General features: G+C 36.6%; 1 protein-coding gene across 3 annotated transcripts in view; it reads left to right on the forward strand.

The window, feature by feature from the left end:
- The window catches only part of LMBR1 (limb development membrane protein 1), a 77,506-nt gene that overhangs the window by 16,877 nt on the left and 45,356 nt on the right, over positions 1-15,273 (forward strand). For 2 of the 3 annotated variants that reach the window (XM_033009680.2, XM_033009682.2), the window contains exons 2-5: positions 122-194; positions 2,680-2,719; positions 5,151-5,290; positions 11,591-11,694. In XM_033009680.2, the coding sequence (XP_032865571.2) occupies positions 122-194; positions 2,680-2,719; positions 5,151-5,290; positions 11,591-11,694 (357 nt within the window). The remainder of the gene's footprint in view (positions 1-121; positions 195-2,679; positions 2,720-5,150; positions 5,291-11,590; positions 11,695-15,273) is intronic. The other variant, XM_033009683.2, reaches the window with a different exon arrangement.

Genomic DNA, 15,273 nt, shown 5'->3' on the forward strand with positions numbered 1-15,273 from the left:
ATAGAATATGCTTTTGTTGACCCGAATTAAATTTTAAATTGTTGATAGTGAATTTTCTGTTTATTCTTACCCTAATCCAGGAATTTCTTTACAACCCAGTAAATGCAATATTTTTTTCCAGATCTGTTTTCTCCTGTTTGCTGTTCTCTACATCGTTTCTTACTTCATAATCACAAGATACAAAAGGAAAGCAGGTAAGCATAGACTCTAATATATTAACATATCTAATATATTAAAAAATATTTTTGTTTTTCAAGTGAATGGGGGATTCTTTTTCTCCCTGCCTCCACAGGAAACCAGAAGAGCTAGATCTCTGAGCAAAAGTTTCTTGGGCTGCTGGTCCATGGCAGCCCAGACTGATCTGATTGTATATGCTGTTGTCTTTGCTCTCTGCTTCGTTTGCCCCTGAGCCATGAGTTTCCATTGCCTCCCTTGTGCCTGCTCTGTCATTTCTCAGACCCTTCAATGTGCCTTCTAATGCCACTGTCCAAGGAAGGGAGTGCCCTGAGCATCTCAGAAAAGGATCAGTGAGTGCTGTAGCTGGCACTCTGCGACTGGGTGAGAGTGGGTGGCTGTTACGGAGGTGGTGTGGATGGCCACAGTCAGTTCTTGTGCTGTGGCTCTGACAGTCTAATTTTTAACTGTTTTGAGGGGGAAGAAAGGGAGAATGTTAAGTAGGCACTTCTGCCTCCATTGCCTTTAGGTCCTGTTGTTCTTGTTTCACATCAGCTTTTCCAGAATAAGTATCTTCAGGCTGTGTTCTAGCATCAAAATCAAGTTCAGAGCTTTAGCTGGTAAAGTGAAAAGGTTGCCAGTAATACAGAAGGGAAGTAGTGGATTTCTTCCAAAAATCCTGCTTTGCTCAGGTACAGGTATTTCAGCGTTCTTAACTTGTTCTGTATGACCTCACCACTGAAGTCTTATTCCTTGGGATAATCCTGTTGTTTTTTTTCCTTTAAAAACATTGTCTGTCTGAAACTAGTCTGTAGGAACCCCTGTCACTTTGTTCTGTTTCTTCTAAAGACAAATAGCATAAAAGTCTGTATAAAATGCCAGATTTTTTTGACTCTTGACAGTTTATCTGGGACCTTGGTGCTAAGTAATAGTCATGCCGGAGAATCATTCTTACGCACGATGATCTTGCCACTTTGAACTTTAATGGAAACTGTTTATTGAGCAGTAGTGACCTGTGTTATGATAGAACTGCTTTCACAGATTCATGTTTAAATTTCTTGAAGAGTTTATTTTTAATACCTTCAAAAAAATAAAAGTGCACCGATTTAAACATATGAAATAGTTAAACAAGTAAGATGGATATCCTGATACATATTTTGGATTCTACAAAGCTGCTACCATTTGGAGATAGGGGAGAACAGGGAGGCGGAACTGCTTTGGCTAACATTATTGGATGTAAAGAAACTTTTATTATCTTTTTGGCAGTTGATCTCATCAGCTAGTGAGAGGAACTGCTCTGCCGCTGTCCTGACTTTATTAAAGCTTTGTGAGCATTTAGTTAGAAAAACTTTGTAGCCTGCTAGGATCTTCCTGATGAGACACGTTTGAAGAGTTAACTTGTCTGGAATTCTTTCAGGACAAGTTGTTTGCTGTTTCTACAACACGTTCTTTAGCCAAAATGATTCATAAGAGACCTTGACTTAGTCTCTCAAAACACCATGAGGTTCCTATCAAAAAAGCAGAAACAATAACCCGATGTACTTTCACAGAAGAATTTCAGAATAACATGATGTTAGTGACTACATGTTTATTTCAAGTGTGCACATGACTCTTAAGAACTTGAAACACCTGGCTTTATTTTTAGATTTTAAAATAAATTTGAGTTAACTCTCATGGAAAACCTGGGAGATTTAAAAGAAGAAAGCTGTCTCTGAAACTGTTTGAAATGTAGAAATGTATACATTTGTGTACAGATGTGTGTAGAAAAGGATATAAAGAATAAATGAAGGGTATATTAGTGATTGACCTCTGAGTTAAATGTTGCTAATATTTCAAAAAGTTGGAGCATTAATTGAGGAATGAGTAAACAGAAGTGGTATAAAATGTGAAATACGAGAAAGGAAGCCATGGTATCTTAAATCCAAAACAAACAAGAACAACAACTCCTCACTCCTCTCCTTCCCCTCCTCCCCCAAATCCCCAGGAGCTGGGATTAGTAAGGGGAATCAGCTGAGTAGTCATCATTATTGTTACGGGTATGCTTTCCTGTTTTAAGAATACGTTAACACTGAAAATGAAACATCTGTTTAGGGATTTATAGTAGTAGTTAGTATGGACTCTAAGACTTTCCTGTAGCTTGCCTGCTTTCTGTGGCTTCAGAGATGCCCAAAGGCACAGTTCCTAGCAGCAGCCATGGTAGTAGCAGTCCGAAAGCTTTTTTGCGATAGAGTCCTCTGGAAGATGTTTTCAGGAAGTTTTGGTCTGCATATTTAAATAAAATGAAATAACTTTGTGGTTACATTGATTGAAAACGGTTTAAGGCTAGCAAAAAAAAAAAAAGGTATTTATTTTTGGTAGGAATGTTCTTAAAATATTGATGCTAATAAATTGTTTTAGTAATCCTAAATTTTAATTGTAAATTAAAATTATTCTTATGTGTATTCATTTTCGCCTGAGGAAAGACAACTAAGTATTGAATATAACCTGGTGTACTTCAATTTTCAGATGAGCAGGAGGATGAAGATGCCATCGTTAACAGAATATCGTATGTATAGCCTTTTTCTGCAGAACTTTTTTCCTGACTATATTGTTATAATAGGAATCTTGTATACTTCTAAATATATAACAGTCCATTTTAAATCTGACAGCAAATAGATTGCTAGAGGGCAGAGGAAAAATAGTTGATCAAGTGGCACCTTGTATTTTGAAAGGCATGACAAGAGGCAAGGCAGTTTGGTCTGGGGTTCTTTTCACCTGTGGTTTTCCTGATAGGCATGAAATTGCCCAGAATATTGCTTGAGGACTTGATTCAAGAGATGGAATTCAGTGCAAGACCTTTTCCTAAGTTTAGATCTCTAAAATGTAGCTGTTTATATGTGAGGTAGGTGTTTAAGTTCCCACTGAAGTCGATGGAAGTCCTGTCAAGGGAGGCAGTGGATCCTGGAAAGAAAGTTAGCTGACCCTGAAGTGAGTGTCTGTATTTGGTCATCTTAAAGCTTGAAAAAGAATAACAAAGGGAAGACAAGCACTTGCCAGAACTGTTGGTGTGCCGGCAGCTCTCCTCTTCCTGTTACTTTGTAAAGCTAGGTATTAATCTCTCCTATTTAAATATGTCAGATTTACAAAACATCTGTGAGCTGTTGCTGCCCTCTGATTTGCTAAACTGTGTGGACTTGCTACTTGCTTACTACAATGTTCTTAGCTCTTCTGTGGTGGTACTGTCATCCTCTTGGAAGGAGAGATCATTGAGTATTTTATTGATTTGTCTTGTACCCTGGGAAAGTGCCGAGTACATTGCAATCTGTTCACTTTTAGCTCTGCATGTGTGGCAAACTTGAAAGGTGTATGAAGATGATATAAATCTTAGGTGTGCTTCTCCCAGTAGTGTCTGATACCAATATTCTTTCTGAATTTGAAGTAGACTTTGTGGCAAATAAGTATTTCAGATCTAGAGAAAAATACATAGTTTTAAATGCTATGAAGCTCTTCCCTCTCAAATAGAGGAGCATCTCTCCTGTGCTTTTACGACTGCAGTGAAGGCTCTTCTGGACTGAGTGATTTTCATAGCAGCTGTGGTCTTAGCCTGATTCTGAATTTCTGTATCAGAGAGTAGAATTTGTCTTGTTAACTGTTATCCCCCCTGGATCTATTTTCTAGTTTAACTTCAAAATATACCAAATACCAATTGTAAATAATGTGTTCTTCATGTGAAAACAACGTAAGACAAGATTAGCACTTCCATCAGAGTAATTGCCTTTCATCAAGTGTTGTAAATATAAAATGCTTCTTGTTCTTTCAGCCTAAGCTTTCTTGTTCCTTAAGTGTGCATGTTATTTTCCAAAAAGCAATAACTGTCAAACATTTGCAGATTGATATTTCTTTGCATAGCATAATAGTCAGGACTGAAGAGGTAGTGGGGGGGGTGGTGTGGAGAGAAAACAAAGCCAAACTGCTGTATCCCCTTGAAAGGCTGTAGTGTGTTAGGTTTCACAATTCTGGCTTAGAATACTTAAATGTCCGTAAATAAAAGAAAAAAATACCTCAGAAACTACCAACGAAAAGATATAAAAATATATATTTTTTTAAATAAAATTAGTCAGCCAGACTTTCTTCTGTAAGCTAAGTATTGCGTGAATAAAAAATGGATTCTTAGACTCTTAAGGAAAGGTAAGATCCCTGTAAGCATCTTATTGACATTCCTGTTGTATGAATGATCTATTAAAGTTTATCTTTTTTTGTCATGCAGTTTTGAGAATTATTTCTAATTTTATTCTAGCATTGGATTAGTCTGTAAGAATGTTTTTGTTGGTCTTTTTTTTTTTTTAAGAACACAGTTCTCTTTAATGCCACAAGATGGCATTTGATATGTATTGTATTTAAGATCTGAAAAGAATAAGCTTAAATATTTCAAAAAACACTGACAATTTCTCTGTATTGACTTCACAGCTATAAGAAAACCCCAAGCTATGAGATGATACTTGAATAACTTTGTGAAAGAAAAGCAATATTTTTTCACTTTGGTGTTAAAATATTTGTTTCTGTATAATTGTACTCACTTTTTAGACATTAATTAGCTATTGTGCTTTTAAAAATTATAGTAAGAATATAGAAATAGATGTTTTTTTTTTTTTCATTCTGAGTAGGAAAGTAAAATAGGAGACTTATGAAAAGATATTCCATGAACTCCAATAATTTAGCTTGTATGTGACATTGGAATTGAATGCATGCAAGTCCCAATAGAATAATTGTGGTACTTGGTTAAAACTAATTATTTTTACTGGATTATGTAAACTACTTGGTATTTGAAATTTGCTTTTTGGAAGTGAAATATTATGGAAATAAGTTTCTTCTGCCCCTTTACAATGTAAGAATGTGTTGTCTTCAGACTCTGATTGATAGGTAGGCTAACAACTTTTTTTTTTTCCCTTGTTCAGAGCATGTTGGTGGTAACAGTGGTACATTTCTTTAAATTCCAGGCTGTTCTTGAGCACCTTCACTCTAGCAGTTTCAGCTGGTGCAGTCCTGCTTCTACCTTTCTCAATAATCAGCAATGAGATCCTGCTTTCTTTTCCACAAAACTACTATATTCAGTGGTTAAATGGCTCACTAATTCATGGTTAGTACTCAGCATAATGTCATTAAAATGGATGTCTTCATTACACATGTACTGAAATGTTGTTCTTTTCAAACCAATAACTATTTTCATTCAAGATGCTAATTGAATTGTTAATATGTTATTGGCTAGTTGGTTTTGCTTCTATGTGATATATAACAAAAGTCTGTCTTAACTGTTCTGTTGTTTTTTTTTTTAAAGAATTATGCAGACTTGATGGAATTAAACCAAATTCACTGCTTTGAATAGTAATGTAGAATAAGAGCTACTAGAAGGTAACTTGAAAACACACTGTGCAAGCTTCTTCCTCATGTGTTAATTCAAGATGTGTAAGCCTATCTATGGTGATACCTATAAATTCATTCTCACAATAAAATTGTTTTAAGAAACTTGCTACCTATGAGCAGTTGGGATTAGAGAGTTAAATTGTTAAATTCAACTGTTTGTGATTTATTTGTAAACAAGGAAAATTATAGAATATAAGTGTATCAAGTGTGGTAAAGAGGAAGAATAAAATTAAACTATTTAAAGGAAAACAAGATGCAAGAAAACAGTATTACTTCTACTTGCAGCAGCGATGCTTTGGTATCTGCCAGAGTGAGTTTTGCATACTGTCCAATATTGGTTAATATGCTTATGTCTATGACATGTATAATGGGTACTAATATTTGAAAATAATTTGGACACTTCTATGTATCTGAGGGAAATAAGCGGTGGAGACAGGACATTCTTTTGTACATTTGACTGGAGGAAGGGGAGATAGTACCTTCACTATGTGAAACAATTTATTTAATAATTTACAAGTTAACTGTGCTGTCCTTTTCCTGTTCTTGTGAAGAGAGAGTAATTGAGCTTTGGGGGATTTTTCTCTGAAAAATATACACTTTTTGCTAAATTTCTTAGAATATTCATGCATAGGAAATTCATGAATGTCCAGATCTCTAACTTGCAAAGTTTGTTTGTGTTTTTTTTTTTTTTTTTTTTTTTTGTATGTAGATTAAAGAAGTTTATAGCAAATTAAATGTGGCCAGGTGAAGACAGGAAATAATGCATATTGTCTGTCATCTTTCTGAAACTAGTTGATTATTTTTTGTGTTAAGAGTAAAATATTATTTTTTTTTTAAACCCATGAATAAGGAGGAGCTGACTAGGTGTGGTGGTCAATGGTGACCCTGACTGTGGTGATAGGGTAGTTTAAGACCTGAGGAAAGTAAGTAAGGAAAATAGTAGTATTAAAGACATAAGATTTTGAGAGAGTAGACTTTGTTCTCTTCCAGAAATGTGTATGTGGGACCTTACTGGAGAGTGCTCTGAAGGCAGAGGAAGCTGGGAGAGACACTTTCTTTCAAGGATAACCTTCAAGAACCATAATGAGCACATGTAATGAGGGGTCGACTTGGCTTAATGGGGAATTCTTCGGCTCAAAACCAAAAAGGAAGTATACAGAAGGTAGAAGTAGGGATGAACTGCCTGGGAGGGGCATAGAAATATCACCTGGGTTAATATCCTGGTGTGATTATTAGGAAAGCCAGGGCACAGCTGGATTTGCAACTGGTGTGTGGTTTGTATAGAGCCAGCTTCTTTGGAGCATGCAGTGAGAGGCAAGAAGCAATGATTGCAGGACATAAAGCAACACTTCTTCACAGTGGGGGTGGTTGAACACTGTAAAAGGTTGTCAAGAGAGACTGGGAGATCTAAATCCTTGGAAGTTTTCTGAAACTCAGTTGGCTAAAGCCCTGAGCAACCTGATTGCACCTGCAGTTTGGCTGTTCTAAGCAGTGGATCAGACTACATGACTTCAGAGTTTCTTTCGAGTTGAGTTATTCTGTGATCTGTTTTGTCACACATCATGGGGAATTGCTAATTTGGTATGTCTCCTACATGGAAGGAAAAACCCCAGCTAATTCTCATTTTTCACATGGACTTAGCTGCTCAGACAGATTTATATTCTTTACTCCCAAACATTTAAAAAAAAAAAAAAAAGGGAAAATAAACCTTCCTTCTGTGTCTGAATTGACTTTGGAAAAATTAACATAAATATTTGAGAGAGTGAAAATCATATAATAATCACTTCAGAAATTGTTACTCTGTTAGAGTTGCTACAGTACTTGAGAAAACTTGGGCTAATTAGAAATCTGCTGGAAAAAGTAGCTGTCACATAGGAAGGCCTTTGAATTTTCCAGTGACTAGCTTCTGATTTTCATGTGATAATCTTTTGAAAGTACCACCTTATGCATACACGGTATAATTTATAGTTCCTAAGTCCAACAGTAATGACTAGCAAGGAAGTAAATTTAGCATCTTGGTCTTTCCAAGTCTGACTCTGCATTGCAGAACTTATACTAGAAGTAGACATAACTGAACTAAACCAAGCTTTACCACAGTTGGTGTGAAGACTTCAGAAACATCAGTAGATTTTTGGATCTGACCATGGGCTTCTATTACTGCAGTGTGACAAAAATCACTGTACTTTATTTCAAAATATTACCTTGGACAAGGGCTCCCTCTCGTGGTATTCGCTAGGTTTGCACAGTAACATTGCGCTGCTCTTTAAACACCTATACCATGTAGTGGCAGTACCTTTTTGGAGTTAGTTGTGAAATACCTGTGTAAGTTTTGAGAGCTGTTAGTGCTGTCATAAGCTATCACAAGCACTCAAGTTCAGAAAGTGTTCATATCTCCATAATAATCTGTCTAGCATATCCTTCATGTACGTTTTGCTTACTGCTTTGCACATGTTATCAAATGGGAAAACTCATTACTTTAAAACACCTTGGTTTTGCTGGATTTATCAATTACAGATATAGTCTGAGGTACTGGAATGTAACATTACGGATTTTTATGCTGTAGACTGTTGCATTAGTTGTGGCACATAGAAAATATGTGCCTCTGATTTTTGAAACTAGGAAGAAAGGCCATGCTTGGTTCCGGTATAAATACTCTTAGCTAATGCATGTTGAATTAAACCCAGAAATACTTCTGACAACTGGATGTTCACCTGTGCTGTTGTTGGATACAACCACCAGGTGGGGGTAAAATGTAATGAAACTGCCATGAATAAGAAGTGCAAAAAATTGATGAGGGTCTAAACTCTGTGCCAAAGACTGAGAGATTTTTAATTTTAATGTTTTATTAACTTGTTTTATGGGGGATATTCTCAGGTCGCTACAAATGCAAAAATAATTAAAATATTCCAGTAGACGATTTAAAGCTTATATACATGTTAATATCTACAGTTCTGTCTCATGTAATTTTATGATGCAGTCAATGTGTAGTAGGAAATAAATATTTTTCTGGGATTATTTTAATTTGATTTCAGAACTGTCAAATTAGGATAAGAAATGTGGTAGGGGAGAACAGGGCTCTGTATGTTCCTGACTTTGAGGAAGATGTATATATATGTCAGCAGCAGTACAGCACTGTCCTTACCTCTCATAACTTTACATACATATTGTGGCTCTGTAGTTTGATATTCTGTAAATGTGGTTCTTATCAGCTGCTAATATGTAAATTTCTGGATTTGAACTTTTTAAAAATCACCCTGATTGTGCACCACTCTCTTCTCCCTTAAAATGCTCTGTACATACTATCCAGCTCCTAAGTACTGTTTTACATTGTAGATATACAAGTAGTAGAGCTGCTGAACTGCTGAAGTTAGGACAACCAGGTATTGAGCTTTTCATTGGGTAACTGAACGCACTGTCTTCAGTTAGAGAAAACTGCTGAATTAAGACCCACACCCCCATCTAATAGTATTTCTACTCTAACACTGGTGTCCTAATTTTCTGGAAAAAAAAAAAAAAAGTGCGCAGACTGCTTGAGTAAGTGTACCCCTAGTAAGGGCTGTTAATGACATTCTTGCTGATGTTGCTATGCGTGAATGTTTCTTGAATGGTAACACGAGCTTCCTGGCTAAGCAAATTCAAAAGGAAAAATCCCCCTCTTTGTTAACTGGAGTTTAGCCACCTTTAGGCAGTCTGTTTTCATTAGCAATCGAGTATTATATTTCACTCATCTTTTGGAATTTTCTTGGTTTGTTTTCTGTAGCTTATTTGGCTAAGTTTGGTTCCCAGTGTCCTGGTACTATCAATTGCTGATGAAGTAGATTTGGCACCCCACCTCTCTCCTCTCCCTTTGTTTTACTTTCTCCTTGATATTTAATTAGTTTAACTTAAGGAAAAAAGAAGTATATATGGTGACATCCAGTAAGTGACTCTTTCCTTCCTTGTTCTTTCCAAAATGGACAATTTCAAAGAAGAAAACAAACAAGCCTGTAAGTGAGAAGAAAGAAATAAAACTGTTAGTTCAAATATTCTTATCATGGGGGATGTTCCATTTTTGCATTCCATGTGATACAATATAGTCCTGCAGAACTGTGGAAATGTGTGTGTTTTGGGGAAGGTAGAGGACTAAGCCTGTTTTTCTCAACTACAAAATAAAAGCGGTGTTTTCATGATGCAGAACATACGACGTTATTTAAACCTGCTAGCTACTAAATTGCAGGTAAGCTTCTGCTTTTATAAAGAAGGAAGACTGCATCCTCCACAACTTTTGATAGGATGATTGATGATGAGTTCATGTTTAGGCACCAGAAACTGGCTTTTCACAAAGTGTTCAGCTTAGAAAAATCTTAATAGAGCAGATACCGTTAATGGAGATCAGTTATCACTTTGGGTTGTTTTCTAAACCTTTTCTGTTCCTGCAGATGTCACATGTGTCTTGCAGATGTCCTGGTTTTAATCAGTTGTTGATTTTTCACCTAGATCACAGAATGGTTGGGGTTGGGAGGGACCTCTGGAAATAGTCTAGTCTGACCCCCCTGTCAAAGCAGGGCCAGTTAGAGAAGGCTGCTCAAGGCAGTGCCCGTTTGGGTTTTGAATATGTTGAAGGATGAGGATTACAAAACCTCTATGGGCAACCTCTTGCAGTGTTGCAGGTTTTCTATTTTTTTCAATTCATGCTCATTGCATCTTCTCCATTCACTGGAAACCACTGTGAAGAGTCTGACTGTTTTCCTTTCTCCCTTCTTCAACAGATGTTTATATACATTGATAAAATCTCCTGAGTCCTCTCTTCTCAGGGCTAAACAATTCTAATTTTTATAGCCTCTTCTTATGTGACAGATGCTCCAGTTATTTAATCATCTTTATGGTCCTTTGCTGGACTCGCTCTAGTATGGGCATATCTGTCTTGTATGGAGGAGCCCACAGCTGGATGCAGTGCTCCAGATGTGTGCCACCAGTGCTGAGCAGAGGGGAAGGATCATCTCCCTCGACCTGCTGGCAACACTTCTCCTAATGCAGCCCAGGATGCTGTTGGCTGCCTTTGCTGCAAGGGCACACTGCTGGCTTGTGTTCAGCGTGGTGTCCGACAGGCCTCTAAGGCCTTTTCTGCAAAGCTGCTCGTGGGATGTTTGGTCCCCACTGTGCTCTCTGCCCATTTGTCCAGCCTGTTGAGGTTCATCTGAGTGGCAGGCCACAGCACCTCCCCATCCTGTGTCTTCAGCAAACTTGCTGAGGATGTACTCTGCCATCATCTAGGTCATGAATGAAGATGTAATAGCCCAGGGAGGGTAGCTAACGGACTTAGTGGTGACTGGCTTCCAGCCTGACTTTGTCCTGCTGGTCAGAACCCTCTGAACCCAGAAGCACAGCCATTTTTCAGTCTACCTCAGAGTCCACTTACCTAGCCCATCCCTCGTTAGTTAGACTATGAGGAGATTGATGGGAGATGATGTTGAAAGCCTTACTAAACATCCACTGCTCTTCTCTTGCCTGCTGAACAAGTCATCTCATTGTGGAAGGCTGCTGTTACTGTTACCATGATGCCGCCTTCTAATTTGGAGGTGATGATGACATTTGTGTATTACTCATGCTAAAATACATGATTTGTCTAAGTTTCTCTTGAAAAATGATGGGAAGAAGTGACTACGCAGAACTGAATTTTGTGAAGTTCACTGATAGTAGTAAAATACTTTTGTTCTGAAAACTTTTTAAATGGTTATCTAAAGAGCCTTCAATTGGCGTATCATGGAAGTAGTCCACTGGAGTTGGGAATCTGTCTTCCAAGACTTCAGCCATTTGCTACTGTTTAAATTGGTATCCAGTTTTTGTTTGAAGATCACTATGCAGGGAAATGGATATTTTTCATCAATGGCCTGTAAATAACTATGTTTCCATAAGAACCTAATTTCTGTTAGCACTAATAAGTATACTACATTGTTATATGTAAGGGTGGAAAATGTAATATATTTAACTTTAGGCTGAGAAACTTACAATGTACGCTTTTTCTTCTTTGTTACAGGTTTGTGGAATCTAGCTTCTCTTTTTTCGAATTTATGTTTGTTTGTGTTGATGCCCTTTGCCTTTTTCTTTCTGGAATCAGAAGGATTTGCTGGCTTAAAAAAGGTAGGAAAATACCGCTAAATACAGAGTAATTACAATATACATTAAATTTTTAGCTCTCATTTCTGATGAAACTGAAATTACAAATTTGGGAGGATTTGGCATTGGGATGTGTATGTTTATGTGAATGTGTATATACAGATGTGTGTCCTTTCACAAGCAGGTGCAGTGAGTGTATAGTGCGTAGCTATGAGTAAGCTTAAGGGGAAAAAAAAGTCTTTGAAAAGCCATGTATATGGAGATCAAGAAAATTGTTTAACTCATCTTTTTTAAATGAAATGCTTTGTTCATTTTTTTTTTTTTATTATTTTCTTGGGATGCTTAAAGGAGAGAAGGTTCAATAAATACAAATAAATACACTAGAAGTAACAAGCGAAAGAAGTACAGGCTTCTTACTCATGGGAAGTGTGATTAAATAACAGATGACCCAGAGAAAACAGGCTTGATTTGTAGTTCTAAAGATTACAGACATTCCCAAAAATGTTCAAGTGTGGTCAGTTTTAAAAATAATATGTTAGGAAAACTGTTAAATAAGTAGAAAATAACTAAAAATATTCAACTTATTTGAATATATTTGAGAGGGCTGAGTATTTCAGCGAAGCATGGAATTTGGCAAAGCAATTCCTGAACAGTAAGATGATAACGATTATATTAATATGTGATCTAAAGAAATATAATGAAAAATTACTATAATGGGAGGCACAGCAAAATGAATTTCAAATCGTAAATATCAAATAAATTACACTGGAATGACTGTCTGGGGACCAATTGTAGCACGTTTTCATTAATCTTTTTCATCCAGATGATTACACTTTTGTTTTTAATGATACTGCACTCGAGGGAATTCTGTGCCCTTTAGATGGCAGTTATTAGAAAGCAAAGGATCTTCAAAAGTGGTCTGAAATCAGGAAAATGAAATGCGTTAAAGATGGATACAAAATGCTGTGAGTCATTGGTGGATTGCACATAACTTAAATCAACACGGGGATGATTGTGGTGGGAAGGAAAACATAATTCCTAGTTGTATTGACAGGGATTGCATGGTGGCAGTGAAGTTGCCATTTTTGTTCTCGGTGGGATTGGGGAAAACTCAGCTGAAACACTACATTCAATTTGGGATTTTAGGGTTCTTGAAGACAATTAAGAGAGAAAACAGAGGACAGCATAAAAAAATACTTAGAAAGTACAGCATAAAGGAAAATTTTAATTTGGGGAGAAAAATGTGAAGAAGCAGAGATTTTATTCTATAGCTGAAGCTACTGGGAAGTTACATCGACTGGGCAATATAGCTGTGTCAGGAGCTGCAGGACCCCTCTTGCAGGTGTGTATGTACTTTGGTGTAGCCTGTTCTGAGCTCCTTGATGCTACTGCAGAGTTACTGTATATTGGCCAAAATGTAGGTGTATCCAGGTTACTTCAGTTACAAGTTTGGATGACCAAGCTAATGGATTCAACTTCAAAAGAGTTTGGAGATGGGCCACTATGTTTAACTCCACTTAACCAACTTTTCTGGGAAACACCGTCCTTCCTTCACTTCTGTTGTCTATAGGGCTAAGAAAACTTTTAGCAACTCATCTTGTTCATTGAATTTTCAAGTGGAGGGCACTCCATTTTTCTTTTGGCTCTAAGTATCTAGCCACAGCTAATGTATATCTTTTCTTCTAAAAAAGAAATCAGTTAATTGATTTTAGTGGGGTTTGTCTCCTGCAGTCCAACCAAAACCAAGGATTTTCTCCGGTAGCGTACCATGTATGATATTACTGGTGTGTCCCTTTGACTTGTAGATATCTTGACTCCAACCGATGCATTATGTATCCCAGCTGCATTAAACTTGCACTTTACATAAAACTTTAATAGTTCCAGAGTAACTTTCAAATTTATGATGCTGGCTATCAATAAATCCCATTCAAGATAAATAGGATCACCCTCGCATGTTTACACTCTGGGAGCGTTTGTAGCTCCAGATGAGATAGAACCATAATCTGTCTGCAGATGTCAGGAAAAAGATGATTGGTGCTTTAGAGTAGTTTTGCTTCTTCATGGGGGTAGATGAAATCAGATTTTAGTATCAGAACCCACCTATTTCAAGGGGGGGGAACCCAATTTTGGGATTTTTTTGTTACTTTGACTTCTCCTGGGTGTTTTGGGTGCATCCCAGAAGCCAAGTGTGATTTCTAGTACAAGTACTCCAGACCTTTGTCCAATGTCTGTTCTATCTGGCTCCTCTATTTAAAAGTATCCAAAATGGATGCAGATGTACTGAATTGTTTTACCAGATTTGAGTGAGCCCTAACGCTGTTGGTAAAGATGTAGGAATTGTAGTCCATTTTAATATAAACATACCTTGTCTTTGATCACTTTTCTTAAAGTAAGTGGCAAATGTCACTTCTGTCCTAAGTTGATAGTTAAAATTGAGTGTGCTGTTCTGTTCAGATTTTGATGCAGATAAATGATTCTAGTTGCAGTAAGTACTATATGTATATTTTAAACAACTGGATCACATAATGGGGTGATTAAAATATGGAAAAATTTATGGGTAATTGAACTCAGGATTACATGTAAACTTTTCAGTTCTAGAATCTGTGAAGGCTACTTCTCATCTCTTCTTACTTTCCTTAGTTTCTGACACATTGCTCACCTCTTTTCAGAGAAAATTTTGAGATCATGCTTACTTTGTAGATTTCTGGTACTTTAACAAATTATTTCAGTTTGGATTCTACTTGTGCAAATTAAAAAAAATTTTCATATTTGTCATTCATCATGTCAGACTAATGGACTAGAGAGACTAAACGTCATTCAAATGCTATGACTGTTAACTGTCAAAATTGGGTTTTAGTGATATCAATTTAAAAGAACATTTCATACATTTGGCAAAACTTGCAGCATTCAAAGGATGATCTATCTACTGTAAATGTGAAGACATTCAATAAGGAAGTTTGGCACAGAATATATAATATCTAATCTTACAGTTGGGCATTGGATACAAGGAGTAGGGAAAGCAGTTGATTCTAGATACCCAGCTTAGCTCAAAATTTGGATAAAAATATCTGTCCCACTGGAAGCTTCTATGCAGGTCATCTTGAATTTGTCATAGGATTACTTTCATTATAATGAATAAATAGGTCACTTGAGATTTAGGTGTGCACAGTCAATATGTCTATTTGAGGTGTTCATGTAAGAATTACTTGTTGGATTTTAACAGAAGTTCTGAAAATGAATTATTAAAAGATGTTCAGTTGTTAAATTGAATGGATTTTTAATTTTTTTAGTGGATTTATTTGTTCTGCTTAAATTGCGACAGTAATGTTAGTCATTATCACATATGGGCCTAACCCCCCAAATTTTTAGCCATCTGTTTGACTGTTTATCGTAGATTATGCTATAAAAGTTGATTTTATGTATTCACTGTAACATGAACTTTTTGCAAACTATGATATTTCAGATGGCTCATAGGTTACTGTTACGAACTTTGTATAAATTTTCTTTCTGTGTTCTTGTAAGGAAGTATTGCTCCCTTAACTGTTTCATGAATCAGAATGGGTTTGATTAACCATCTTCCAATTTACTATGGCTTTTTTTTCT

This window comes from Tyto alba, unplaced genomic scaffold (assembly GCF_018691265.1).
Source record: "Tyto alba isolate M040663 unplaced genomic scaffold, T.alba_DEE_v4.0 Super-Scaffold_38, whole genome shotgun sequence".
In the NCBI taxonomy this organism is placed as follows: Eukaryota; Metazoa; Chordata; class Aves; order Strigiformes; family Tytonidae; genus Tyto; species Tyto alba.